Source organism: Musa acuminata, chromosome BXJ2-4, assembly GCF_036884655.1.
Source record: "Musa acuminata AAA Group cultivar baxijiao chromosome BXJ2-4, Cavendish_Baxijiao_AAA, whole genome shotgun sequence".
In the NCBI taxonomy this organism is placed as follows: Eukaryota; Viridiplantae; Streptophyta; class Magnoliopsida; order Zingiberales; family Musaceae; genus Musa; species Musa acuminata.
In genome coordinates this window covers 37,671,091-37,697,184 of record NC_088341.1, presented here as the reverse complement: position 1 = coordinate 37,697,184, position 26,094 = coordinate 37,671,091, and the positions used below count along the sequence as shown (strand labels likewise).

Below are 26,094 nucleotides of genomic sequence, written 5' to 3'. Positions count from 1 at the left end.
GGCAGGTCAATGCATCATGTTTTTTGGAGTGTTTTGGATTATGCTTCAGTCATAATTCACGGTTTGCTGGTTCCATGAATAACCTAATTTTGTCAAAACCGCTTTCAACTGGATACTTGCTTTCCATTGCTGAGCTGAAAACTGGCAATATCTTGAGTTCTCCAAGAAATCTTACCAAGGATGCCACTTTTCCTGTTGTTTCCAAAATTTCTATTTTGCAAGATGAGGATTTGCAAAGTCCTTCAGAATATGTAAGTAGTGTTTTGGAGTTTCCTCACATGCCTCCTTGGTTTGGTATTGCTGGCAGTCAGAAACTATACCTAACTCTTGCTGGAGTACTTAGACTTGTCGGGCTGTCCATAATATCAGGTAATAGTTAGGTTTTCAGTCTTTGTTCATTAGTTTTATGATGATTTGTTGTATTAAGTTAAGAACTTTTTCTTCCTGATAGAAGTTTTGTTTTTAATTATTATGTTTTTGTCTTATCCTTAGGACAAAAGAGCAATATGTTTTTATCAGTTCTTGTTGATAATTTGCTAGATCAGTTTCGCCAGTTGATATCAGAGCTTCGTATGAAAGAATATGGCAAAGAACGGTGGAAAACTTGGTATTTTCATCATGGTTCTGGCCAGTTATTGCGCAAGACAAGTTCTGCAGTTTGCGTGTTAAATGAGATAATATACGGATTATCAGAACAGTCAGTTAATACATATTCAACATTCTTTAAAAAGTCTAGGGAAGAAACCTTGCAAGAAAAGAAACTTGCATATGATGATGACAAGTCTACAACTTTCAAATGCCAAGGATCAGCTTGGAATACGAGAGAGGGAAAGGATAATAGGGATGCTACAATTCTTTCCATTGGCAGCATTTTGCATGAATATTTGTCACCTGAAGTGTGGGACATTCCATTGGATCAGAATGCACCTCTGCTGGAACATGAAATAGAATTAGATCTTCCATTACATTTCTTCCTAGACACCATAATGCTGCAACAGGAAATGTATTTTCACCAATTAAGTTCTTGACTCAGTTTCTTGAATGTTCTCCTAACCTTGATATTGATTATTTTTTATGGTTCATTGGTTCAGGTGATCTTAGATGGAATAGGCATTTTCAGCATAGTTCTTGGAAAAGATTTTATAAGCAGTGGATTTTTGCACTCTTCTCTTTATTTATTACTAAGGAACTTGATTTGCTCTAACAGTGAGATAAGAATCGCATCAGATGCTGTCCTACGTGTTCTTTCTGTTTTGTCCGGCCATGCCACCGTGAGTGCAAAAAAAAGAGAAACTGTAAAAGCACCAGCTCTTTGTTTTATGTACTGATGCTACATTATTTGGAACAGGTAGGGCACTTGGTTGTGGCAAATGCAGACTATATTATTGACACTTTATGTTACCAGTTGCGGCATTTGGATATCAATCCCCATGTTCCTGATGTACTTGCTGCTATACTGTCCTATGTCGGTACTGCTCGAGATATTCTGCCATTGTTGGAGGAGCCGGTATGCATGTTAAATAGACTATTAGTATTTTTTGCTACTGTTTCTTTTTTTTTTTGGAGATATCATGTTGCTCTTTGGCACCTGAAGCAAAGATCATGCACCGGGGTCCAGTTTGTGAGGTTGCTGCCAGTGGAAAAGTTAAATCAATCTTCTGGCCTATTTGCATTTTGGAGCTGACTTAGGATTATTACAGTAGAAAAAAAAGTTAAAACATTTTTTTTTTCATTTTGTTCCTGTCTCTCACAAAATGAGATGGCATGACCTTTTGCATTGCTGAAGGTAGATGGCATGGCTCATTATTCCATGGCTCAAGCTTGAACCATTTAAGGTTGTTAATGTTTTTGTGATTCAAACCACTTCAACAATATATTTGAAGCATTAATAGACTTCTAATTTTTTTATAAATATTTCCTTATTGGTTTGTGTGTATCACATAATTACCTTTTCTTGTACTAAAACTCAGGACATTGCCCTCAGATCCATTGCATCCCTCAGGTTTCAAATGTATTCTGTTGTTTATCGATTTGTTTCTACTGTGTAATCAATTTCTCCTTGTACTAAAACTTGTCATTTGCCACCTTAGCTCTGATTCTTCCTTCCTGAGAGGAATTGCCAGAAAATTTTTTGGTTCATAAGAGCATAGCTGCAACCATTATGATAGATGTTTTACATAAATTTTAGGTGCCTTGCGTTTTAATATTAGGTCAGTGGCTTTTACAGAGGTGGACTTCTTGAGTTTGAGTTGGGTTTTGTTGCTGATTCCAGTTTGGTAGGAAATAGTCTTGGTAGTTCATATATTATGGTCTTCAAAAGGTTATATTATTACCCTTGGTGTGGCAAATGTGTATGTGCATGATTTAGGCTGAGATCCTTCCATTAGTAATAGAGCACTCAATTTAAGCAATGGGTAAGGTGGATGATGCAGGATGAGTTCATATTAGTCTTATTTTGACAATCTTAAATCTGAATCTGAAATCCTCTCATGTCTAGGTTTAAAGTTTTTTATATAATAATATTTGTATTTTTGAATTATTTATGTTATTTATTGGAGTGTTATTAGAATGCAATTTGAGTTAATTAATGATAAGAATACCTTCATTAGATGTCCTTTTTTTGGAAAATTATAAAACCATCAGAATTTAAGTTTGTAGGGTTCTAGCAGAAGTTTTCATCTCTTAATATTTATTAGTACACTATTTTCCTTATCTTCTTCTCTTACCCATTAGTTATGATATTAGGAGCATTATGATGACGAATGGACAATTCTATTTTAGCTCCTTTCCTGTCATGAAATTTACTACTGTAGTATCAGCTAGACTTCATGCTCTATCCCTTTTAGCTTTGCAAAAAATAATGATATTCCTTCAAAGTTGATGTCATCCAAGCTGGGGAAGTTTTGTGGTTATCCTTTCAATTAACTCTATTAGTGGAATGAACAATCTTATTAGAGTTTGGTGCTAGATCTTTTGATCAATTAATCCATGAACTATATGCCATTAATTTATTTGTTTCTACGAAGTTTATGATTCCGCTGTGAGAAACTTCTTCTCGAAGAAGTTGGTATCACACCATCACCTTTTTTGTTTCAATTTCATCAAAGTCGTGATGGAATTCTGTTTAGTATGGGATTTGAAAACATTATGTATTGTGGACTTTCTCAATTCTTCCCCAAACTCTTGTTTTGAAGTATATTTGTTTGTTAAATCTATTTATTCATTAGAGTTTTTTTAAAGACATCCGTTGGTTTCTAAAGGAAATTTTTTATGTTTGACAAAGTGATCTAAGATCAAGGTTCGCAATACCGTACCGTACCGGTATTTCGACCTGGGCTCGGTACCGGTACGGTACGGTGTACCGAGCAGTACACCCAGGTGTACCGAGCACTGTAGCACTGCTACAGTGCAGACCGGTACCGGGCGGTCCGCGTACCGCTGGCCTGTCGGACCGGTACATACCGCCCATACCGGGCGGTACGAATCGGTATGGCAGACACTGTCTAAGACAATACCATAAATTGTTATATTATAGCTCATTCTATTAAACATTGTTCTATCATCTTTATACTTTTACATCTCATCTTATATATATTTTTATCAACTATATGGAAGACATGATCCTCTGTTCCCAAGATGTGATTCTTCTTTAACTTTCTTGTCACTTCTCCAACTCCTTGTATTATGACATCTGTATACCATGCTGTCATCTTATTTTACAAAGAAGCCATAAGGACAAAAAAGACACATCGATAAGTAGCATATTTATTTTCTCCCACATCCTAACATAAGCATTAGGGTTATTTTTCCAAACATAATTGTGGTTAATTCTAAAATGTTTTTAGCAGTAAGGATAATATATATCATATACTTTACACTGGTGTATACTTGGAACTTTGGGAATCTCAAGTATTTGTTGTTGATTCCTTGATGTTACAAACTTCAAGTGTAAATACAGCAGCATTACTGTATTCTCAGATGTGGTTGACCATGTGGTGAACTTATTGATTAAGACAATACCATTGATACAATACCTTAAATCAGCATGGTTAGACTACAATTGCTTCGGAAAATATCAAGTCAACCCCAAATAGTTGGAATATTATGGCTTGTTTTTGTACTTGTGGATTGTTGTACTTGTGTGGTAATCAAGGATTTTACAGCAAAATGTGGATACAAGAATCTTGGTTTAAAGAGATTAATAGTGCAGTAACTTTCTATCAGATGCAATCTGGAGATTGCACATTCTAAAATTTGGTGTATGTTTGAACTTTTCTCATGCGTGTTTAGCAATTTGTTCTCATCTGTTTTCTACTGCATGGATGGATTTATTTGCTTGATATCTGCTGATTTATTTTGTTTCATTCTTTCCTTTGATTTACTGCTGGGGTTTTATAATGGTGTCTCTACTTCTTAAAATTATATATAAGATGAGTAATTTGAAAAATCAATTTATTTATCATTTACTGCCAATACTCTTTTTTTCCTCTAAATTGGTTTGGTCAATTGCCACAGATGCGAGCTGTATCCTCAGAGTTAGAGGTCCTTGGTAGGCATCAACACCCAAATTTAACTATTCCTTTTCTAAAGGTAAAAACATTTCTTTTCCAGTCTTCATTTTTTTATCTTTTTAAATTTCAGCTCTTCTACACATGGACATTGAATTAAGTTCTAGGTTTCACTAATGAGTGACCATGTTACATGAATTGTGCCCTGATTTATTTTAGACTAGTTTCTACAGCATCTTGCTGTCACATATCCTTGTTCTTATCTGATGATGGAATTCATTTGATATGTATATGTATCTTTGACATAAACATATATGATTATATCCTGCTAGACAAAAAAAATTTCAATCTGCATAAAGCTGATGTCAACATTTTGGGAGGTGTAAAGATTTTAGGTGTATATAGGTACAAATAAAGATTTTAATTTCAAATAATACCGCCCGTACCGGGCGGTACTATCGGTCCAACAGCAGGCCGATACACGGACCGTCCGTTATCGGGCAGTAGCATCGATCGGTGACGGAGAAGAAAGAAAGGGAGAAAAAGAGGTCGGTGATGGAGAAGAAAGAAGAGGGAGAAGAAAGAAGAAAACTTGGAGATCCAACATGGTGACAGAGCCTCTGCGACGTCGCGGGGAGAAGCGATTTCTTCTCCCCAACAAAAGAAATCGAGCGAGGCGACGCCTTTCTTTTTTTTTTGCGCGGGGAAACCGAGCGACATCGCCTTGCCTTTTTCGTTTTTCTTTGCGCGGGGAAATCGAGTGACCCTTTTTTTTTCGTGCGGCTCCTCACGCGGGTAGAGCTATCGTTTTTTTTTTTAATATATACCAAGCGGTATACCGAAATGTATCGCTCGGTATACTTATACCGTACCGTACCAAACTGAGCTTGAAACTCCGATACGGTACAAAATTACAAACCTTGGGTACAAACATATTCAGATAACACGCCAGTATGCTGTGGACAGCTCATGCTCTTACACTAAAGTGTTCCATGTTAATGATATCAAATGAAAAACAGATATGATAAATGAACACATGATAAAAATATGCATCCTTGGCAAAAGTCCAACATAATAGATCATCCACAAAATACCATAAACCTATTTGCAATCTATCAAGGATATTATTCACATCATAATAGATCAAAAGTCCAACATACATTCATACGGGCAATTTTGTAAACATGCTTAGAAGTCTTATTCCTCTCTCTGTGTATAGTGTATAGTATATGCGCACAAAGACAAACACACACACACACACACATATATATATATGTGTATATATATATATATGTGTATATATATATATATGTATATATATATATATAATATCCAGTGAACCAAAGCTGATTGGTTGCTCTAATACCACTTGATTGTAAGACTGTTGACAATGACACCACTTGATGCAAGGTGGAATAGATGCTTCATACCACTTGATGCAAGCATGGGGCCTTTTACATCTCAGCTAGCTGTACAAATCTGATGCTTATGTGGGTCTGCTTTTATCATCTAAGTAAACCTCATACTCCATGAGGGGGTCAAAAATAAAGATCTTTGAGGAATTAGAAGGTAGAGGGAATCCCATAATTGTTAGGAGAAAAAGAATATTACGGTCATACCATTAAGAAATTTTAAATTTGCGTGAAAGCAATGTTATAACTTTATAACTATTATGACTAAGACTCAACTACTGTTAGTAAGAATTAATGACAAGAAAAAAATCAAGAGCGAGGGACATGATTCGCTTTATTGGTGTACCGATCAGTCGTCAGTACGATACATACCAACATACTGACACATGGTACGGTGGGACATACCGACAAACTAATATGTATTGCCCATACCAATCCCTTATCGGATTGGTACGTACCGCCCATATCGGGCGGTACATCGTGGTACAATGAATTTTGGTGAGGGATACCGGTGGGTTGCAAAGGTGATGGAGAGGTGAGAAGCAATGGTGGAAAAGAGCAATGGAGTTCGGCTAAGTCCAAAGGCAACAAAGCAAAAGGGAACATGCTACCATAAAGAGGAGGCTATGTCGGGGAGGGTTGCTATCACAAATGATGGGGACCGAGAATAGATTGTTAGGTGTGTGGTGGGGGCGGAGAGACTGCATGCTATCGGGAGTGGTAATAAGATGAAAGGGGGAGGAAAGTGGAGGGCGATTAGTTGAGGGCAAGCAGTCAAGCGTGAGATAGGCTAAGACTGAGGGGAGACTGGCGTGAAAGAGAAGGGGGATGGTTATTGAGATTGGGGAAGATTGTAAGGAAAGGAGGAGATCACCGACATAAAGGAGGCATTTGTTGAGGGAGGTTGCACTACTGGGAGAGTAAAGAATCTAGTAACAATGATAAAGAGGAGGCAAGATAGAAGAAAGGGGAGGGGGACGTATTGTTTACTAGAAGGGGGTTGCCGTAGGGAAGCATGAAAAGGGGAGATATTGTACAACAGCCCCCATCAGCATGGGGGTTGCTGTGCTATCATGAACAGTCATCGCGGTCCCGTAACATCTTCGCTCAACGAACCATTCATCGCTTTTGTGTGCTATCATGAACAGTCATCGCGGTTCCGTAACATCTTCGCTCAACGAACCTTTCATCGTAACATGTCCCGTAACATCTTCGCAATGTTGTAGTGCAACCGCTCACCACGTCAGGCAAAACTGCCCCAAAATGGCTTCGTTTTCGCGTGTCACGACCTATTTTCTGCAGAACGTAGTGCGACGTGAAACGTCATCCAGCTCAAACCCCTGGAACCCCCCCGGGTGGTACAAGGGTGGATGGGGCTTCGAGGTAGTGTTGGGTGTTGATCAATTTATACAAGTTCACACGTTAACTTGACAGGAACTTGCCATTACGCCCGACACCTGGTAAGCAATCGTTTGTGGACTTGCGATTGTTTGCTTTGTCTTCTAAAGTCCTTGTTTTCTCCTTTCTCTCTTTTCTCTCTTGTATACTAAGTGTTTGATGAATTGCTTGTAAAGCTGACCTCTTCGTGAGACATCGGGACTTGTCCGTCACTCACTTTTTAACTAATTAACTTGCTCTTTTTACAGGTCCTATGGGACCTGAGCGAGGTTGCAAATAGGTTGATCCTTTGCGGATGCATAACACAAGGGTGTTTCATAACTTAGATAGGATCGCCTAAGGGTGCTTCACATCTTAAGCAACTCCAGCTAAGTCCGTGACTTTGCCATAACGGTGCGGCACGACTTAAATAATTTCAGCTAAGTTCGCGACATTGTGGTATCAGAGCGGGTTAGTAATTCGAGCAAACAGCGAAGTTTCATAATCTCACCATGGCGAAGCATCATGGTGAATCGAGCAAAATAGGGCAAGTCAGACCATTGCCCTAAGCATCCGTAGGTGGGTTGTCAATGCAAACTCGCTCTCATGCTGTTGGAGCCGCTCAGGAGGAGCGCGATAGCGAACAAGACGAGTGAGAAGTTGGCTATACTCCACGAGCGGAGGAGGCACAATATGGAGTTCCAACCTATCACGAACGGTCGTCGCGCACCCACAACATCTTCGCTTAACGAATCGTTTGTCGCTTTTGCATGCTTGTATAAATGCTTAGCAGTATGTTTTGCCTTGGTTTTATGTGTTTTTGCTAGAAAAATATAAGCAAGAATAGTTCGCAGCGCTGCAGTGTAATCGCTCACCACGCCAACATAACTGCCTACCACTCAAATTAGAGACATAAAATAATTAAAAGATTAAAAAAATAAAAAGATAAATCGTATCAACTAACACATAGTTGCTTCCATTGTCGATTATAACTTAAATAATATTTTGTTCACTAATTTCTTTCATAAACTTGTCAAGTAACTCATATCATTTTTTCAGATTTCATAAAAGATGATGCATCTATTGACTTCACAAATATGGTTCCTAAAGAACAATTGATAATAAAATTAATTATACTCGTATGTGCTCTGTCGGTCCGAGGATCTGGCATAATAGAGCTTTACCCATAATAAGTCATTTGTATAATCCAACTATTTTTTTAGTAATGGAACTCGTAATTCATAATAACTTGTAGGTTTTAATCCCCCATTATATCTTTCAAGAACTTCAATCATCTCTTTAAAATAGTCCAAACGACAAGCACCAAGGGGAAGGCCAGCTTGATGGAAGAAGCGAGCAATGTGTTGAGTCATTCTTCCCTTTATTTTCTTATCACAGGCATTACTTATATTTGTTTGTCTTAATTTTGCTCTTTGTTGACCTTATTTCTGTTGTGATCCTTGATACATATACAAGTCCGTTGGTCCCTTTTTACCCTTATTAATAATCATGACTTCTTTTCTTTTTTTTGTCTTATACTCTTTTCCCACTAGAATTAACACTTTCTAAATAATCTTTTTCATCATCATCTCTAATATGTTGAATATTATCCTCAGGTAAAATCCTATGAGACTCAAGCGAGCGCCCAAGCGGCACTTCACTTAAGTGCGTCGCCTGATCATAGTGTAAGGTGCTCAAGCCTCACCTCGCCTCGCCTCGCCTCGCCCGAGTGCCTAGGCGAGTGCCCGGGCACCTAGTTAAACCCCTGCTTTGGATTAAATTAATATATCATGTGTGCTAACAATCATTGCCTGGCCATGTCATGCCATTGTGTTTGCATGTCCTTATGCCTTGTGATGGCAACCATTACTCAAAGGATGTTACTATGTTGCTTTAATGTCTAAGCAATTCTTTGTTGGTCTTCCCCTATGCCTCAATATTGTCCTATGTGTTGACTAATATCCTTTGACTCAGCTGACCTTATGCAATTTCTAGGTCTTTTTTATATATGTCCATATCAAGGTTAAAAATTTTGTGGCATGCTACTCAATATGGACAATATATGCCGGTTGAGTAAGGACTGATTTTGGATTTTCCCCTACTGATCCAGTACAAAACAAACCTTCCAGGTTGTTGCTAATTTAGTCTAAATTAGGATCTACATTACTACACTAGGCTGCTTTGGTCCTAGACTGACCACAGGCTGGACTGTTTAATTGTCTGAACTGGCTTCAATCAGAAAATAGCCCAAGACTTCCATCAAAGTTTAGTTGTGAGTTTTTGCTCCCTGCGACTGACCTCCTCTAAGGTGGTGAAAAAAAGAAGAAAAAGATAAAGGACAAAGGAAGACCTTGAGTCATCCTTTTCCCATTGTGGCAATGAGAATTGGAAAAAAGGAGCTGGCAGAGGTACATCCTTTTTTTCCTCTTCCCCCTTTTTGTTTTTGTCCAATTTTTTCATTTGATCAGCTTTGACAAGTACAAAAAAAAAGATTTTTCTTTTATTATTTGACCAGTATGGCACTAAAATTTATTGGACCTGTATAATGTATATCATTCTATCCCTTGTTATATCAAGAAGAATTATGGTTGGCATTCCCCAAAGTATTTAGAATTGTGGTTAACTCTTCTTGTATCAGAGTTATGTTTCCTTTTTGTTTTATGTTTAATATAATGAATATAAATCTCTTTTGCTTGGAGAAAAAAAATCTTTTTTGTTTTATCTTGTTCTATTATTATATTCTTCTTTCTTGTTTTATCTTGTTCTATTATTTCATCTTAATCCTAAAGTTTGAAGATGTTACAAGCAGATTTTCTTATTTGTATTTTGAGCTTGCTGCTTGTTAATATTCTTGTGTCTAGGCTGTGGGTGAAATTGCAAAGGCATCACAAACTGAAGCATCTTCTTTGCCAGATCAGGCAGAAATATTTAGTGCACACATCAGCTCCAAGATTCTTATGATGCAAAAATGGATTAATGAGAATCATGTGGCTAGAAGCTCCTTCTCCATGTGTACCGAATCCCAGGCTTTAGGTAATTCTGATTTGTACTATAAGGATTCTTGTCTTCTGTTTCAGCTTTCATTAGTACTGTTGAATGATTGGCACATGACCATGAAATCTGCCAAATTATGTTTCATTGAATTTTGTGAGTATTAATTTAAGAAATTCATAAAATAAAGAATTGAAAGAGTTGTTTTTTGCATTTAGTTACTCCTAAGTTGTATCTAACAGAACAAAGTTCGATATTTCTTTGAGTTTCGGCAATGATTTTACTGTATATTGCTTTTATTTGTAAAATTGTACTAAAAATTCCTACATTACTGTGATCTTCGCTTCGACAGATATCTCATATATCAAATTGCACTATTTAGTATATCGGATATCATGATGAAATATGACTAAGAGTGTAGAAGTTTAGTTGCTTTCACATGTGATTGCCATATTTAACTAACAAACTAAGCACTTTGATCATAAAATTTTATACACTCTCCCAGTGAAAGAACACATTTCTAAAAACAAAGAATTAGTTCTCTTTGAAGATGTGAAAGTGGAGACAGATTAAATAGTTATCTTCTGTGGTTTAGCAGGCTTCCGGTGCTATTTTTTTCTCATTTCTTTGTTTCAATTGGTATTGTTATTATGATTTTTTTAATCTAGTGTTTGAATATTTTATGTAGTCTTTCAAGGTTCTCTTTGTTCAATGCAAGTGCTATTTGGAATAATTTCCCATTGCCTTTTTGTTCTAATTTGACAACCAGAAATTGGATCTGTCAATTTTGATGATGTTAGTCTTCACTTGGAATATTGGGAGGAATTATTGTTTAAGTTTAATGAGATGAAAAGATACAGAAGAATTGTTGGATCTCTTGTTGGATCATGCTTAAAAGCTGCATCACCACTTGTTTCTTCACAGAAAGAATCAGCTTGTCTGGTGTCTCTGGACATTATTGAGGTACTTGCTTGATATGTTTCTTGATAAAACAGTTTTGGCCAAATGAATCTCTTTCAAATTCTCATTCTGCTGTTGCGAATACTGTTTGGTGTTTAATTGTCAGAAGCCCGCTCAATGCACAGGCACCCATTAATGCAGGTCTGGGAAGGGTCAATTTTGCAGTTCTTTCTTTCAGTCAGAGAGAATTAAATTTAGTCTTTCTCAATTTAAGTTTCTACTATATAAAGGGAAAACACAAGTTAAGCTCAGCCATTTCAGTATTTATTGTGATGTGAGGAAACCTCTTAGTTACCTGTGTTTAAAGTGAAACCTTACAAGTGACTTAAAAGAAAAAAAAATCTGGATTGAAAATAAGTAAAGAACAAAGGACAGCACATGTTGCTTCACAAGTAGGATACCTTTTCATGTTGATGACCCTTTTCGTTTGTTTAGCATTTCTTTGTTTGATAGCAGTATTTTCATACTAATGGGGCTATGTAATTTTAGTGGAAAATTAATTGATTACTTATTCATATACCGCAACTTGGAATTCTGAAATTTTTTGACGTAAGGATACTTGGGTAGATGCCTTACCTTTATGTACCTATCAGATACCTTATTCATTAGATAAATTTTTGGTACAAGTGCCCTGTGCTTAGTCTGTGAATTCAAAATTTTTTACTAACATTCATACGCTTGTTGCTTTTCATGGAGTGTATTTCGCAAATGGTTCTTCTTACAAATGACAAGCTATTAATGATGGATAGAATGATTACTGGCTACATAATGTAGTTTGCTTGTCATTTGCAAGGTTATAAAGTTGGACAAATTTTGAAGTCTATGTTTCTGTAAAATCCAATGATTACAAACTAGAAATTATTTAAGCAATAGGAACAGGTACATTGCCATGCAGATTTTTGATTATGTAGGTCCAAATGAAGGTTTTTTAAAGCTTTATTTTCATTTGGATCTGTTATTTTAGATGTTTATTTTTGAAGAAAGTTCATTTGGCTCTGCTATGATAGTTGTTTATTCTGTGACTTGTTCTGGATTATTGTAACAGGGACGCCATTGTTTTGCTAAGTGAAAGGCTTGCATTTACCGTCTCTTTGTTCTTTATATAACTATATGCTTGTCAAGGGTTTTAAGATGTTGACCATTTGGAGGTGTTACTGTATTATTTCCCTAAATCATGTGTTTCATTGTGGCTTTCAGTTTCTAGAAGTGCCACTTTTATTGGGGTAGCAACCATGAAAAGTCAGAACATGTTCTGAATGTTGTTATATGGTTTAATTGGGAAAATGAACTGTTCTGAGTATGATTTCAGTTTGTCATAAATTCCTTGGTGTAGGATAATTTGGATCATGGGTACAATCCAAGCATGGGCCATGCTGCTTGGTTTTTGGTATGTGGGGGTAGGGATAATGTTGACTTTTTTGGATTAGTTCCTGGTAGTTCTGTTGCTTTTCGGTCGTGTTCACTTAGTAAGTTGGGGTAAGACGTCTTGATCTTTTCACATCATTTAACTAAATGCTTTTTTTCCCAAAAAAGGTAAGAGACATGAAAACTTGGTTCTTAATTTTTGTTGATTCAAGCCTTTTTTGAATGGATTTGAAGTGTAATATATCATATGAATTCTATTTTTGCTTAGGTGTTCTCTATTTATAAAGCCGAATAAAACTTTGAGATTCGATTTTTAACTTGTTTATCTCGTCATGTATGATGGCAATCTGGAAAATACAGTGTTGCAAAACAGATCAACAACCTGCATCATAATTTTAAGTAGTATGATCAAAGTAAACAGACTGCAACTTCTTGTTGGTTTGTCTTTTTCTCAACACTCCTTTTCTCTTTCTGGAATAATGTTGTATTTTGCAGAGAACAAAATTTCACATTTATTCCCAAGGTCTCAGTCCATTGTCTCATTACTTTTAAGCAAGTCATTTAGGACTATCAGTTTAGCAGATTCTTCCTGTAAATTGCTGCCCTAAAAAGGTGTTACTGGTTAGACTGTTGCAACAAAGCAAATGTTATTGGAAGTCTTGGTTTCTGTGCCAAAATCAGTTGGTATGGTAGGAAACGTGAACCCTCTTCTCCATATTATTATTGGTTATGTTTGACAATTGTGTGTTGGTTTTGAACCATTGCATAATATGTTTTCTTTGTTCAACTAAATAAAATAATTAGATGTATACTTTTGTTAGGGGCTTGAGTGGTAAATATCTTATTGGAAATTAGTAAAACAAAATCTTTCTTGTTATTCTCCTTAGATTTCAGTTGTTTGTACTTCAGAGTAAGGCATTTTTTTTGTAGGATGTTTCTGTATCTCTTGCAAAAGTGGAGGAAGCTTATAAGCACGAGAAACAAACCAAAGCAGCAATCTGGGAAGCAGTTCAGTTGCTATCACTAAATGATCTGAAAGATGGGATGGAGGCTGCAGATGACGAAGCTGACGAGAACAGAGTGCTTCCAGCAATGAACATAATCTGGCCTTATTTGATTCTTTGCCTTAAAAATAAGGTTTCTGTGGTATGATAGATTTTTTTTTGCTAATTTAGTAAATCTCTTTGGTCTTTTTTCCGTTAACATTTAGTCTATTCTGCTACATCGTACTTTGCTTGATTGTCTGATTTATGCTGAAGCTTATATATATTTCACATGTCTTATCAATCTTTTGTTGACCGACCTAGCTGAAAAATGGACTTTTGGATGACTGGACGCATAGGAATCTTCTAGATCTTATTATTTTGACTATATTTGGCATCTTGGAATATGTAACCTATATTGCACAGTTGACTTGCCATTTTAAAACTTGTGACACGAATACTAACCAACTGGTATCACATTCGAAATCCTGTTATTTTAGATGTAGTTAGTTTATGTACCATATGTTGTAACCATTTTCTGGCTGGAGGAGAGGCCTGATGATTGGTTAATGTTGGTCCACAACATCATTCCTAGATCAAGACAAGAAGAGAATGTCATCACAAGCATCGTGTAACGGACCTATATGTTGCAGTTTGCTAAACTTTTCTTGGTGCCTGTTGCTTTCATTTGAAACTTTCAAAGTACCATCTAAATGTAGGACAACCTACAAAGGGCTAAAGGGGATTGGGAATGGAGTGGTTGATAAGAAATTAAAAAAGAAAAGACATAGAGGAGAATGATGATAATATTTAACAATGAGCTCAAGTACCATAGGATCAAACACATACTAGTCTTGAGTGTAGAGATACACATTTTATGTAATCCTTCTTGCTTTATTTGATAATGAAGTTATAACACTTGTTAATGCTTGACAGCTCCAATAACACCATATTTTGTTTGATGTTTTAGTGGATTATGTATGGTTATGCATATAGGACAATAGGGGGGTTTGGAGCTTTAGGGCTTATGTAATGAGAGAGTTAAATGGTTAAGAAATGGTTGTTCTGAAAGTTTGGTGTCAGAAGGTGTTGATTTGGTTTTGAAACTTTGCCCAATTGCAAAAAAATAAAAAATAAAAATATTTGGGCTACTGAGAGGCCATGCCAATGTGTATTGTGTGTGTCTTATGCAGTGGTGTTGGAGCATTTGATACAGAAATGAATATGGAGCGTTGGTACTTCCAAGTTGAAAAGCCTTGACATGTTGTCACGGCCTTAGCTGGAATTGCCGAAGGCGTGAGGCACCCTTGCGGCCAAGCCGTGAACTTAGCTTGCGTTGCTTAAGTCGCGCTTCGCCCTTGCGATATTGCTCTGCAAAGATCAGCCCACTTGCAACCTCTCGCAGGTCCCGAAGGACCTGTAAAAGAGAAAGTTGATTAGTTCGAAAGAATGAGCAACGGACAAGTCCCGACGTCTCGCGAAAAGAGGGGAAGCTTTACAAGCAATTCAGCGAGCACCTTGCGTGCACAAGAGAAAAGAGGGAGAGGGGGAAAACTAGGGCTTTAGAAGGTTGAACGAATAGTTGCAAGCCCACAAACAGCTGCTCACCGAGTCCCGGGCGCGACAACAAGTTCCCGACAAGGCAACGTGCGAACTTGCGAATGAGTGTTCAACGCCTGGTACTATACCGAAGCCCCATCCAGCCCTGTGCCACCCGGGGGGTTCCAAGGGGCTGAGATGGCTAACGTTTTGGTGAGCGGAGGCAGATTCCAGAAATCAGCCCGCGGCACACGAAAACGGAGCTGTTTTGGGCTGTTTTGCTCGGTTTGGTGAGTGGTCGCTTTGTAACGCTGCAGCTTGTTCGAACTTACATTTTTACAAGTAAAATGACCCAAAATCAAGAGAAAGCATGCTGTCAAGCAGCTGTATATGTAGGTGTGAGCGACGAACGGTTCGTTGAACGGAGTTGTTGCGAGTGTGCGACGACCGTTTGTGACAATGTGGCTCCATGTTATTTTGGACTTTTAGTAACCATTAAATGATTTATGCTATTAGGGTTCAAATATTGTCTTCTGATGCTTCTAACTTGCTGTATTTAGCCATTAAAGGACTTTTAATATTTTGTCTTCTGATTATGCAGTGATGTTTCTACCTTGCTGTATTCCCAGTTGAAGGAGTTATGCTGTATTCCCAGTTGAAAAGCCTTGGCATGTGGCTGCATTAGATACAGCTTTGATTTTTCTTTTATTCTTTTTCAGGTTGTGATCAGAAAATGCTTGAATATGCTGCATAAAGCAGTTCAAATTGGTGGCGGGGACTTTTTTGTTCGCCGGTTTCAGAATGATGGGCATACTATATGGAAGTTGCTTACTTCATCCACATTTCGAAGGAAACCAATGCTATCAAATGAGGAAAGAATTCTTCTCCCTTACCGAAGTAATTCTATAACTTCAGAAGAACCTATGGCTGAAGTCTCCAGCCAAAAAATCCAGGCAGCAGTATTGGACATGATTACCTTGATATGTTCAGACAAGAGGACTAGTTCAGCATTGCAGACAGTCCTGAAGAAAGTTAGTGGTATTGTCGTAGGTATTGCTTGCAGTAGCATGGCAGGTCTCAAAGATGCATCTCTAAGGGCATTATCAGGACTTGCTTGCATTGATTCAGACCTTACCTGGCTTCTGCTTGCCGACGTCTACCATTCCCTGAATAGAAGGGATGTTATCCTTCCACCATGCCAAGATCTGGCTGGGATTTCTGAGCTGCTTCCTGCCGCATCATCCAAAAAGGAATATTTGTTTGTGAATTATGCAGGAGAAGATTTAGGCCTTGATATAGATCCTTCATCCGTGGAGGTAGTATTTAGAAAGATGGAATCAGAAGTTCTTTTATGATAACATTTGTACAGTCGGATCTGTATCATGTTGAATGTACTCTGTAAATTTGTGGGAGATGTTAAGAATCATTGAGAATGTAAAAGGGCATTAGATGTCACTTTGCACATGGTAGTTATCCTTTTCTAGCAAGGCAAGTTTGGGTAACTTTCCTTCAGTGAGATAATTTCTTGTATATTCTGTCTCATGGAGTTAAATGATTTCATTTGTATGATGTTCATGAAACTCTGAAATCTACTCAAATGTTTGGTTATCATACCATTAATATTGTGTGATTCCTCTTGTCATCCTTGGTTGTTTTTTAGGTTTACATATATGTATTTTCAACTGGGGTACGCCGTAGTTGCGAAGCACAGTATCGGTTTGCGATGCTATCTCAGCCAACCGTTGAAAAGATGAGAACGTCACCCTGTCAGTTTGCAAGCGGAAATGACATCGTGTGTGGGATTGCCGAAATAATCATCTGGCCCCAATCATGTTAAACAGTTGGAAACAGTAGGTGTACACCTGGAGCATAGGGTAGCAAGCCGGGGCGGTTGTACCTAAAAGCCGAAGGAATATAGATTGCATGTCTTCACCATCAAATCAAAGAGGCAATAGTATCATACGAAGAACAGACGAGCAATCGCTAACTGGTAGCGGAACACCGTGCCAATGAGAACACACGGGATGGATTGGTTTACATCGAGCAATCGCTACAGGCTCATCCAGGTTGACGTGGGAGACTTGATGAGGTGAGATCACACAGGTTGTTTGGTTGGAAGTTATTTTGTTAGTGACTCGATTCGAGATGATCGGATAGACAGACTAGGATCTTCCTGGTTACAAGATTCCTCCTTGGGGCTAGGTCATTTAAGTGTCTTCGGGCGACCGACGATCCTGCTTGACAAGACAACATTAGAAGTTGTCTGACACGATCCCTTCAATGCTTAAGTTAGCAAAAAGAAGAAAACAGTAATGTAAACAGTATAACTGAGTTAATGTATAGAGACATCTCTTTTGGCATCTATTTAAGGGTAGTTTTTATACTACTTTGGGGATTGACCGCTTCCTACTATTTCAAACGTCATGCATTCTTGAATTTTTTAAAAAAATATATTTTTATTAATTTAAATAATATATATTTAAAGATAAATGATGCCCTGAATTATCGATATAAATATCCGTACAATTGGAATGTGACGACTGTTTTTTTTTTTTTTGTAGCGGTAGCACGTGCCCATACTGGCGCGAATGGTACCGAAGGCATCTCGTATATTAAATGTCACTGTAGAGGGTAATGCGGTCAATTCATGGCGATGTCGTTACGCCACGTTGCCTGATGGTGATTCCGTGTTCATTATGTCGTTAGGGAGACGGCGGAGATCGTATCTGTTAACGGATCGTTTCTAGCAACCCGGGCGTCCCTCTCACCGACCTATGATACTAGACACTCCACCCCTATATATTCTCCTCTGTCCTCCCCATCATATTTCTTGAAACGCCTCGTTTGTTCTGTCTTCGTTCTCGTTTCTAGCAACCCGGGCGTCCCTCTCACCGACCTATGATACTAGACACTCCACCCCTATATATTCTCCTCTGTCCTCCCCATCATATTTCTTGAAACGCCTCGTTTGTTCTGTCTTCGTTCTCTTCGAGCTCTGTCGTTGCTTCCGAGTTCTTGAAATTTTCTTTACGGAACTTTGTATGCTCCCTCAAAGAAAATAGGAATCAGTGCCATTTAATACGCGAGAGGACCACTCTCAGCCACTCCTTGTCGCCTCTCTGCTTTGTCTCCGAGAAAAGAGGGAGCCGCTTCGGAAGGGTAAAACCTTAATATCATGTGAATTATTCCTTGATTTCTGGAGATCTTTGTCTATTTTCATGTTTTCTTCGTTTATCTGGTTGCTGATCGTGTATCTGACCGGATTGATCGGGTCTGTGTCTTCCATTTCGCTATTTTCGAGTCGCTTTAAAGATATTTTCAAGTGTGTTCTCTACTAAATTATGGATCGGTATGATCTTTGATTAAGCAATCCGTTAGACAGATATCTGTTCTTGTTTCCAGATCGGTATCATTCTCGTCTTTTTCGTGTTCATTTTTTGATCGATCTAGCGCTGGGAATATTGTTTTAGAGACGGATATGGTGGGTATAAGGGTTGGTTGTTTGTCATGAAAACTGTTAGATCAGGTAGATCTGCAATGGTTTTAGGGGTGGCCTTGTTCTATATGCTTGATTTTCTTTACGGACCTTTGTCTGCACCCTAAGAAAAAAGATGAATCACTCATTTAATACGCGAGAGGACCTCTCTGTCATCCCGTTCTTGCGTTTCTGTCGCCTCTCTCCTTTGTCTCCGAGAAAAGAGGGTGCCGCTTCGGAAGGGTAAAACCTTAATCTCATATGAATTCTTCCTTGATTTCTGGAGATCTTTGTCTATTTTTCATGTTTTCTTCGTTTATCTGGTTGCTGATCGTGTACCTGAGCGTATCGATCGAGTCCTGTGTCTATCATTTCGCTATTTTCGAGTCGATTTGAAGACATTTACAAGTGTGTTCTCTACTAAATTATGGATCGGTGTGTCTTTGATCAAGCAATCCGTTAGACAGATATCTGTTCTTGTTTTCAGATCGGTATCATTCTCTTCTTTATCGTGTTTATTTTTTGATCGATCTAGCGCTGGGAATCTTGTTTTAGAGACGGATATGGTGGGTATAAGCATTGGTTGTTTGTAGTGGAAACCATTAGATCAGGTAGATCTGCAATGGTTTTAGGGGCGGCCTTGTTCTTGACGCTTGATTTAGTATATTAATTGCATCTGATTTCCTGTTTTATAAGGATTGTACGCTGTTTCATGGTTCTTGTTTGCGAATTTGGTCCCTGATAGCTTTGAGGTGGTAGACATCCAGATTAGCTTGGGGATTTTAGACCTTCGAGCGTGTAGCTTCTCTAATCATGATACGTTTATTGATCTATTGCTTGCAGTTTTTTATGTGTCTAAATTTATAGTACATAGACTTGGCACCAATAACACTGTAGTTATTTACTTCTAAAATAAAGTATTGGTTTTGATGTGGAGTAGCATGGTTTATATATATGTTTGCTCTCTTTTATGGAGTTATTTAAACTATTCCATTGGAGATCATCCATTTTATTTATAGAAACCCATGGTGGTAAGGTTTATGATATATTAAGCTCTGTATTTTGTGTGATGAAGCTTTAAGGTTATTTTGACCATTGAAATTGTTAACTGTTGTATTTTATATTCTTGGTCATCTGCAGTTCTTCGTGATGAGGTATTTAATTTGGTAAATGTTTCATTTGTTTGTGGTTGTTTTCTTTCATCTTTTCTTGTATTGATTATTTACTGTATTTTATGTGATTCTTTATAGCACAAATGTCTGCACATTTTCTTTATATAAAAGTACCGGCCTTGTAGGTTGTTCATAAAAATTGTTCAGTTTTACAATTCTCATGACAATATCCCAATTATCATATGTTTTAATTCTCATAATCTTCAACATTAATGCCTCTTTTTTAGTCTATTTTTAGTTAATTATGGTTTGGTCAGACAAGACTACTTGTATACAGTTAACCTATTTTTTAGTCTATTTTTAGTCTATTGGTCAGACAAAACATTAATGCCTCTTTTTTAGTCTATTTTTCATGGACGAGGCGGAGGTGGGTTTTCTCTCGTTGCATCGGTCTTCGATGACGATGGCATGCTTTTGCTTGCTTCCATCCTTATTGTCATCGTTCCATCATAAGTTCTTGATCCTTGGTCCAAAGATAGTTCGGTATAGGGATTCTTTGGTAAAGATTCATATGGTCTATTTCATGACCACCGCTTCCTCGATGGTGGTGAAAACCTAGCCGTAGACACCATCATTAGCTTAGCTTCCTTGGTAGAGGCTAAAAACGAATGTGGCGATCAACAAGGAGGGCTTTCTATAGTTGCATCGATGTTGATCTCTTGCATTCGCTTGTTTCCTATCCTATAGTGGCCATTCTATCGCAAATTCTTGATCCTTGGTGCAGAGAAGTGTTGGTACAAGGATTCTTTTGAATAGATTCTTTTGGTCACAGATTTTCATAGCAAGCTCTGCTGCTGCACCAAAGATCATGATTAGAGACGGATATGGTGGGTATAAGCATTGGTATAACCTTACCACCATGGGTTTCTATAAATAAAATGGATGATCTCCAATGGAATAGTTTAAATAACTCCATAAAAGAGAGCAAACATATATATAAACCATGCTACTCCACATCAAAACCAATACTTTATTTTAGAAGTAAATAACTACAGTGTTATTGGTGCCAAGTCTATGTACTATAAATTTAGACACATAAAAAACTGCAAGCAATAGATCAATAAACGTATCATGATTAGAGAAGCTACAAGCTCCAAGGTCTAAAATCCCAAAGCTAATCTGGATGTCTACCACTTCAAAGCTATCAGGGACCAAATTCGCAAACAAGAACCATGAAACAGCGTACAATCCTTATAAAACAGGAAATCAGATGCAATTAATATACTAAATCAAGCGTCAAGAACAAGGCCGCCCCTAAAACCATTGCAGATCTACCTGATATATTTTGTGTGATGAAGCTTTAAGGTTATTTTGACCATCGAAATTGTTAACTGTTGTATTTTATATTCTTGGTCATCTGCAGTTCTTCATGATGAGGTATTTAATTTGGTAAATGTTTCATTTGTTTGTGGTTGTTTTCTTTCATCTTTTTTTGTATTGATTATTTACTGTATTTTATGTGATTCTTTATAGCACAAATGTCTGCACATTTTCTTTATATAAAAGTACCGGCCTTGTAGGTTGTTCATAAAAATTGTTCAGTTTTGCAATTCTCATGACAATATCCCAATTATCATATTTTTTAATTCTCATAATCTTCAACATTAATGCCTCTTTTTTAGTCTATTTTTAGTTAATTATGGTTTGGTCAGACAAGACTACTTGTATATAGTTAACCTATTTTTTAGTCTATTTTAGTCTATTTTTTAGTCTATTTTTAGTCTATTGGTCAGACAAAACATTAATGCCTCTTTTTTAGTCTATTTTTCTTGGACAAGGCGGAGGTGGGTTTTCTCTCGTTGTATCGGTCTTCGATGACGATGGCATGCTTTTGCTTGCTTCCATCCTTATTGTCATTGTTCCATCATAAGTTCTTGATCCTTGGTCCAAAGATAGTTCTGTCACGGACTTAGCTGGTTTTGCCTAAGTCGTGCGGCACCCTTGCGTGTCCGTTCGCAAAGGTCAGCCTCCCCGAAGCCTCCCATTGTCCCTTAGGACCACCAAAAGAGAGAACGGGTTAGAGAGAACGCCTCAATCGGGATCCACAAGCAAACATCTCCGAAAAACACTTCATAGACAATGCAAATTACAAACAGACTTTACAAGCTCTGAACAGTTGCACAACAAAGGGTAAAATGGTCCATTACAGACCGAAAAGCTCTCGCACGTGTCCACATGACACAACCTTTATTTACAAGCCTAAAGAGGCCACCAACCTAACTCAAATGGGACTTTGAAGCCTTCGGCCGCCCCTCTATATGCTCCAAGCAGTCTATTTGGTCGATGGAAAGACAGACTGCAACTCCCATGCATGGCCTCTGCCATCACGTTGTAGGGTTTGCACTGATTCTGTTCTCCTTAGCTTCCTTGATAGCAACGTTCGCTTACTCGACCTTGTCCTCTGACTTGTCGGGCTCCCTTAAGCGAATATGAGCTCTGGAGCAGTCCAACTCTCCAGTTGCTTCGATCATACCTCTGCATGATCAAGTCCCTCCCATGGAACTCACTGGTGCTTGCATTCGAACTTTTCCCTTGATATACAAAGAAAATAGGCAAAAAGGAAACATAGTTTTATCTCACAGTAATTACCATCAAAATCATGTTGGAGTTGAATGAAGATAGATGTTAAATAGAGTGAAGGAATGAATTAAAGTGAAGCATAAAGCTGAAACATGGTTCAATTTATTTGTCTTTTTCCCTTTATATCCAAAACTAATTTTAATATCTGATTGCATTCTTCTGCTGATTTCAATGTCATGCAACATCTAATTTGTGATTAGAGGTTTAACAGGCCAACTCCATGAGTAAAAAATAATCAAACCAAATACTTCTACATTAATAACTGTGATACTATAATCTAGTTAGAAGGAAGGATTGATGATCCAAATCTATAATTAAATATCATATGCTTCATTACAGAGGAGTAGTGATTCATACAGTAATCAAAGCCAAAACTCAATGCCTCTATAAATGTGTGTGTGTGTTTGTGAGGTCTACTCTGTTCCTCATCAGGAACATTGCCAGCTACATCCAAAGGAATTGTGGGCATGGGTTCTCTTATCATCCTACAGATTCAATTTAAAGTTGGTGGTTGAATCCATCAAGAAGGTAAGTGGGTCTCATTTCAATGTCTGATTGAGATGTAGGACTTGGAGTTGTTCATCATTCATAACTCACATTGGACCATTTGATTGTCAAGTAAGGTGATACTGTTTGATGAAGACATCATAGCACTGTCACCACTGGTTGAAGAATCCACAAAAAATGGTCCATCTTTCTTATGATCACATGTCTTATGTTTTAGGCTGTATGCAGTACCCCTCTCATGCTCTGAGATGAGGACATCACAGATTGACTGTGTTCATCTACCAAGCAGCTCATCAAGAGAAAACACTTCAGGAGAAATAAAAGAGGTGAATAATTATATATATATTTTTTACAAAGGATAAATGATAAAGATAAATTTAAATAACATTATAATCAATAACAATCAGCCAATCATATGCATAAAGAATCAAGAACACCAAGCTCCAATAGTTGAGTACACTAATCCCCTTCAAGTCTTCTTTCCCCTCTCCTTGTGATGAATGGCCAATTCTTTTTCTTCCTCTCTTTCACTGCTTCCTAACTGCCATATTTTTCTACTGTACATAACTTAAAAAGTGGAATTTGGAAGAAAGAATAATAACAAACGATCAAATCAGAAAGCGACACGAATCCTAAAGCTACGGAAACAAGAGAAATGATTGCGCGTGGCTAAGTTTGTTCGCTGTCATCGTCGTCTCATTCCTTCCGGCGCATGTAGCCGAGAAGATCGCAGCCGTCGGAGGAGGGCGCGGAGGCGCCGGGGGCGGCAGCAGAATGGCTGGCCTTGTTCCGCATCTCGATCACCTTCTTGTGGGAATTGGAGTGGAGCGAGGGGACGAAGGTGGGGCTGCCGGCGGGGCGGTACTCCGGGAATAGCCGCCCGGACCTGTACCGGACGCCGCAGGCGTTGCAGAGAGTCTTGGGCCCCATCGGGCCGGCCCTCCACTGCGGGGTCTTCTGTATCTCGCAGTGCGTGCACTTCCTCCCCGGCGGAGGCGAGCCCGGCTCGTCTCCTTCGGCCGCAGCGGTGGCACCGGGGCCCTTCTTCTTGCTCTTCTTCTTCTTCTTCTTCGGGGGAGGAGGTGGGGGGCAGGACTCGCCGAAGCTCTCAGGGTCGGAATCGGAGGCCACGGACAGTGGGTGGGGGGCCGCGACGACGTCCGAGGAAGGGGGCTGGGGCATTAAGGTGGAGCGACGTTGGCGCTTGCTGCGCGCGCGGGTGGGGATCACAGGAGGAAGCTCCGGAGGACCAACGGGAGGAAGCATTGCTCTCGCGCTGTTCCCGCCGCCGAAGTACGAAGCCGAAGTCGAACAGGACGAGGAGGAAGCGGGCGTGTCGCCACCTCCCGTAGCGTTCGCTCCCAAGGCAGAGACGAAAGAGTCGCCTCGGGCTTTGGTTTGAGAGCCATTGTCATCAGCATCGTTGGCGATGGCGTCGCAGCTCGGGAGGTCGAGGGAGAAGGCGTCGGAGTCGTATAAGAATTTGGGCATCCATTCCAGTTGCACAACATCGAGCTCCGCATTGTGGTCCCCGGAGCAGTCGAGGGAGTCCAGCCCACCATCAGCAGCGGTGACGGGAGCAGCAACAGGGACAAGCGGCAGGGGAGGGAGGAGCAGAGCAGCGGCCGCGTCGTCGCAGTGCTCCACCAGCGCCATCACGTCATCGTCGTCGAGCAGATCGTCGATGTAGTCGAACAGGTCGCCCATGCCGTCCTCCATGTGGGTCACGGTGACCGCGCCGCGTCTCAGCTCAGATTTATGGGCGCGCCATGGGATCAAGGCAGCGCAGGGCACACGGGGACCGAGTCGGGGCAAGAGAGAAGCCGAAAGAAGAGGAAACAAAGCACTGGCGCCAGTGGTGTTTCTCTTATGGCCTGCGCGTATATGTATGCGAGTCAGTACCTTCTCACCGTGTCGGCCGTGAGGAGGAGGACGAAGCCATTGGCTGTGGGTGAGGTGGAGCAAAATGATTGGCCGTGACGCGTCGTTTCCCCACCCGGTAAGAATGATGAGCGGCTGCCGCAGGGTTTTCTTCTCTGGGAAGAATGCTTCGATCTGTTTCAGTAAAAATGACAAGAAATATATATATATGTGTGTCAAATAATAGTAGAAAGTACACCACAATAAACTCCAGCAATTAAATGAGAATAGAAAGAGTCACTAAAGTGCTGTAGCCGTGGAAGACGGTAACAAGAAGAGATTAATGGTTAGTACTAATAGGATTGAGATTAAAAAATATATAAATATATACTAAAATGACATAAATATTATAATTAAAATATATGAAATGGTTAACCATTTTAAAAATGTTATATTAATAACTACAAATAAAGATCTAAATATTCTTAATTTCATCGAAAAACAATTATCTTTTATAATTGATTTTTTTGATATCTATATATATTTATTTATATATTTATATTTTGAAGGGGGCGATGGCTCCACAACACCGCACAGCACAAAACACATCGGTGAAACACTATGTGATCACTGACAGAGCACAGCGTGAAGGGGACCTCCGCGACAGGTGAGGTTTCATCTCTCACCGCTAGCTGTCTTCCCTAATCCATTCACTGTCGTGACGTTGAAGTCCATCTCCACTGTTTTGATTCTATGATGGTAGTTTGCTTCTCTCTCTGTTCTCGTGATTTGGTGGCTTTGCAGCGAGGACAAGCGAAGGAAGGGGGCGGGGGGGAGGGGGCGGCAGATCAGACGCACGCATTCACGACCGTGGCGGCCGCTGCTGTCTTCGTAGAGTAGAAAAAGACCGGTTTCTGCGCCTCGGCTCAGGTCTTGAGAGATTTCCGGCGAAATTAATGTGCTCCGCCGCCTCAAACATCTCGTCGATCTCCAACTTTTTGCAGTTCACTGAACAATTGCGTTGAGCTGTTCAATCGATATGGGATTCGATTTAAATATTTTATTTAAATTTTAGCTGTATAATAATCCTGACTTATCGGACAATCGGATCTCAGATAATAAAGATTTTATCGTTTTACTTTTCGTATTTAATGTATAATCTTATTTATCATTAAATTACTACTTTCACATCTAATAAATAGTATCATATTATACATTGAATAATTTCTCTCGAACCATTAAAGATTAACGAATGAGTTATAAATGCTTATGACAGTTGAAGCAAAGTTCTTCTTCACACTACTATACTTGTATCCTATATGTGTGTGATCAATGCTATGCTTGTATCCCATAGATGGTCATGTC

At 38.9% G+C, this 26,094-nt stretch overlaps 2 protein-coding genes and 1 long non-coding RNA gene across 3 annotated transcripts in view; 2 read left to right on the top strand and 1 right to left on the bottom strand.

The window, feature by feature from the left end:
- The window catches only part of LOC103975036 (uncharacterized), a 32,094-nt gene extending 15,329 nt beyond the window's left edge, over positions 1 to 16,765 (top strand). Inside the window, exons 8-17 of the mRNA XM_065101830.1 lie at positions 6 to 369; positions 493 to 999; positions 1,093 to 1,271; positions 1,349 to 1,507; positions 4,516 to 4,590; positions 8,914 to 8,982; positions 10,159 to 10,330; positions 11,058 to 11,251; positions 13,544 to 13,759; positions 15,855 to 16,765. Coding sequence (XP_064957902.1) covers positions 6 to 369; positions 493 to 999; positions 1,093 to 1,271; positions 1,349 to 1,507; positions 4,516 to 4,590; positions 8,914 to 8,982; positions 10,159 to 10,330; positions 11,058 to 11,251; positions 13,544 to 13,759; positions 15,855 to 16,490 — 2,571 coding nt within the window. The 3' untranslated portion in view covers positions 16,491 to 16,765. The remainder of the gene's footprint in view (positions 1 to 5; positions 370 to 492; positions 1,000 to 1,092; positions 1,272 to 1,348; positions 1,508 to 4,515; positions 4,591 to 8,913; positions 8,983 to 10,158; positions 10,331 to 11,057; positions 11,252 to 13,543; positions 13,760 to 15,854) is intronic.
- A 1,115-nt stretch (positions 16,766 to 17,880) lies between these two features.
- On the top strand, positions 17,881 to 25,867 carry LOC135610691 (uncharacterized). The gene is made up of 2 exons (XR_010486282.1): positions 17,881 to 23,195; positions 25,299 to 25,867. It is a non-coding gene; the product is annotated as an uncharacterized LOC135610691 (long non-coding RNA).
- Positions 23,291 to 24,866, bottom strand: LOC103978227 (GATA transcription factor 8-like). The gene has a single exon (XM_009393946.3). The coding sequence runs from the start codon at positions 24,586 to 24,588 to the stop codon at positions 23,566 to 23,568; it is 1,023 nt and encodes a 340-aa protein (XP_009392221.2). The 5' UTR covers positions 24,589 to 24,866; the 3' UTR covers positions 23,291 to 23,565.
- Positions 25,868 to 26,094: the final 227 nt, after the last annotated feature.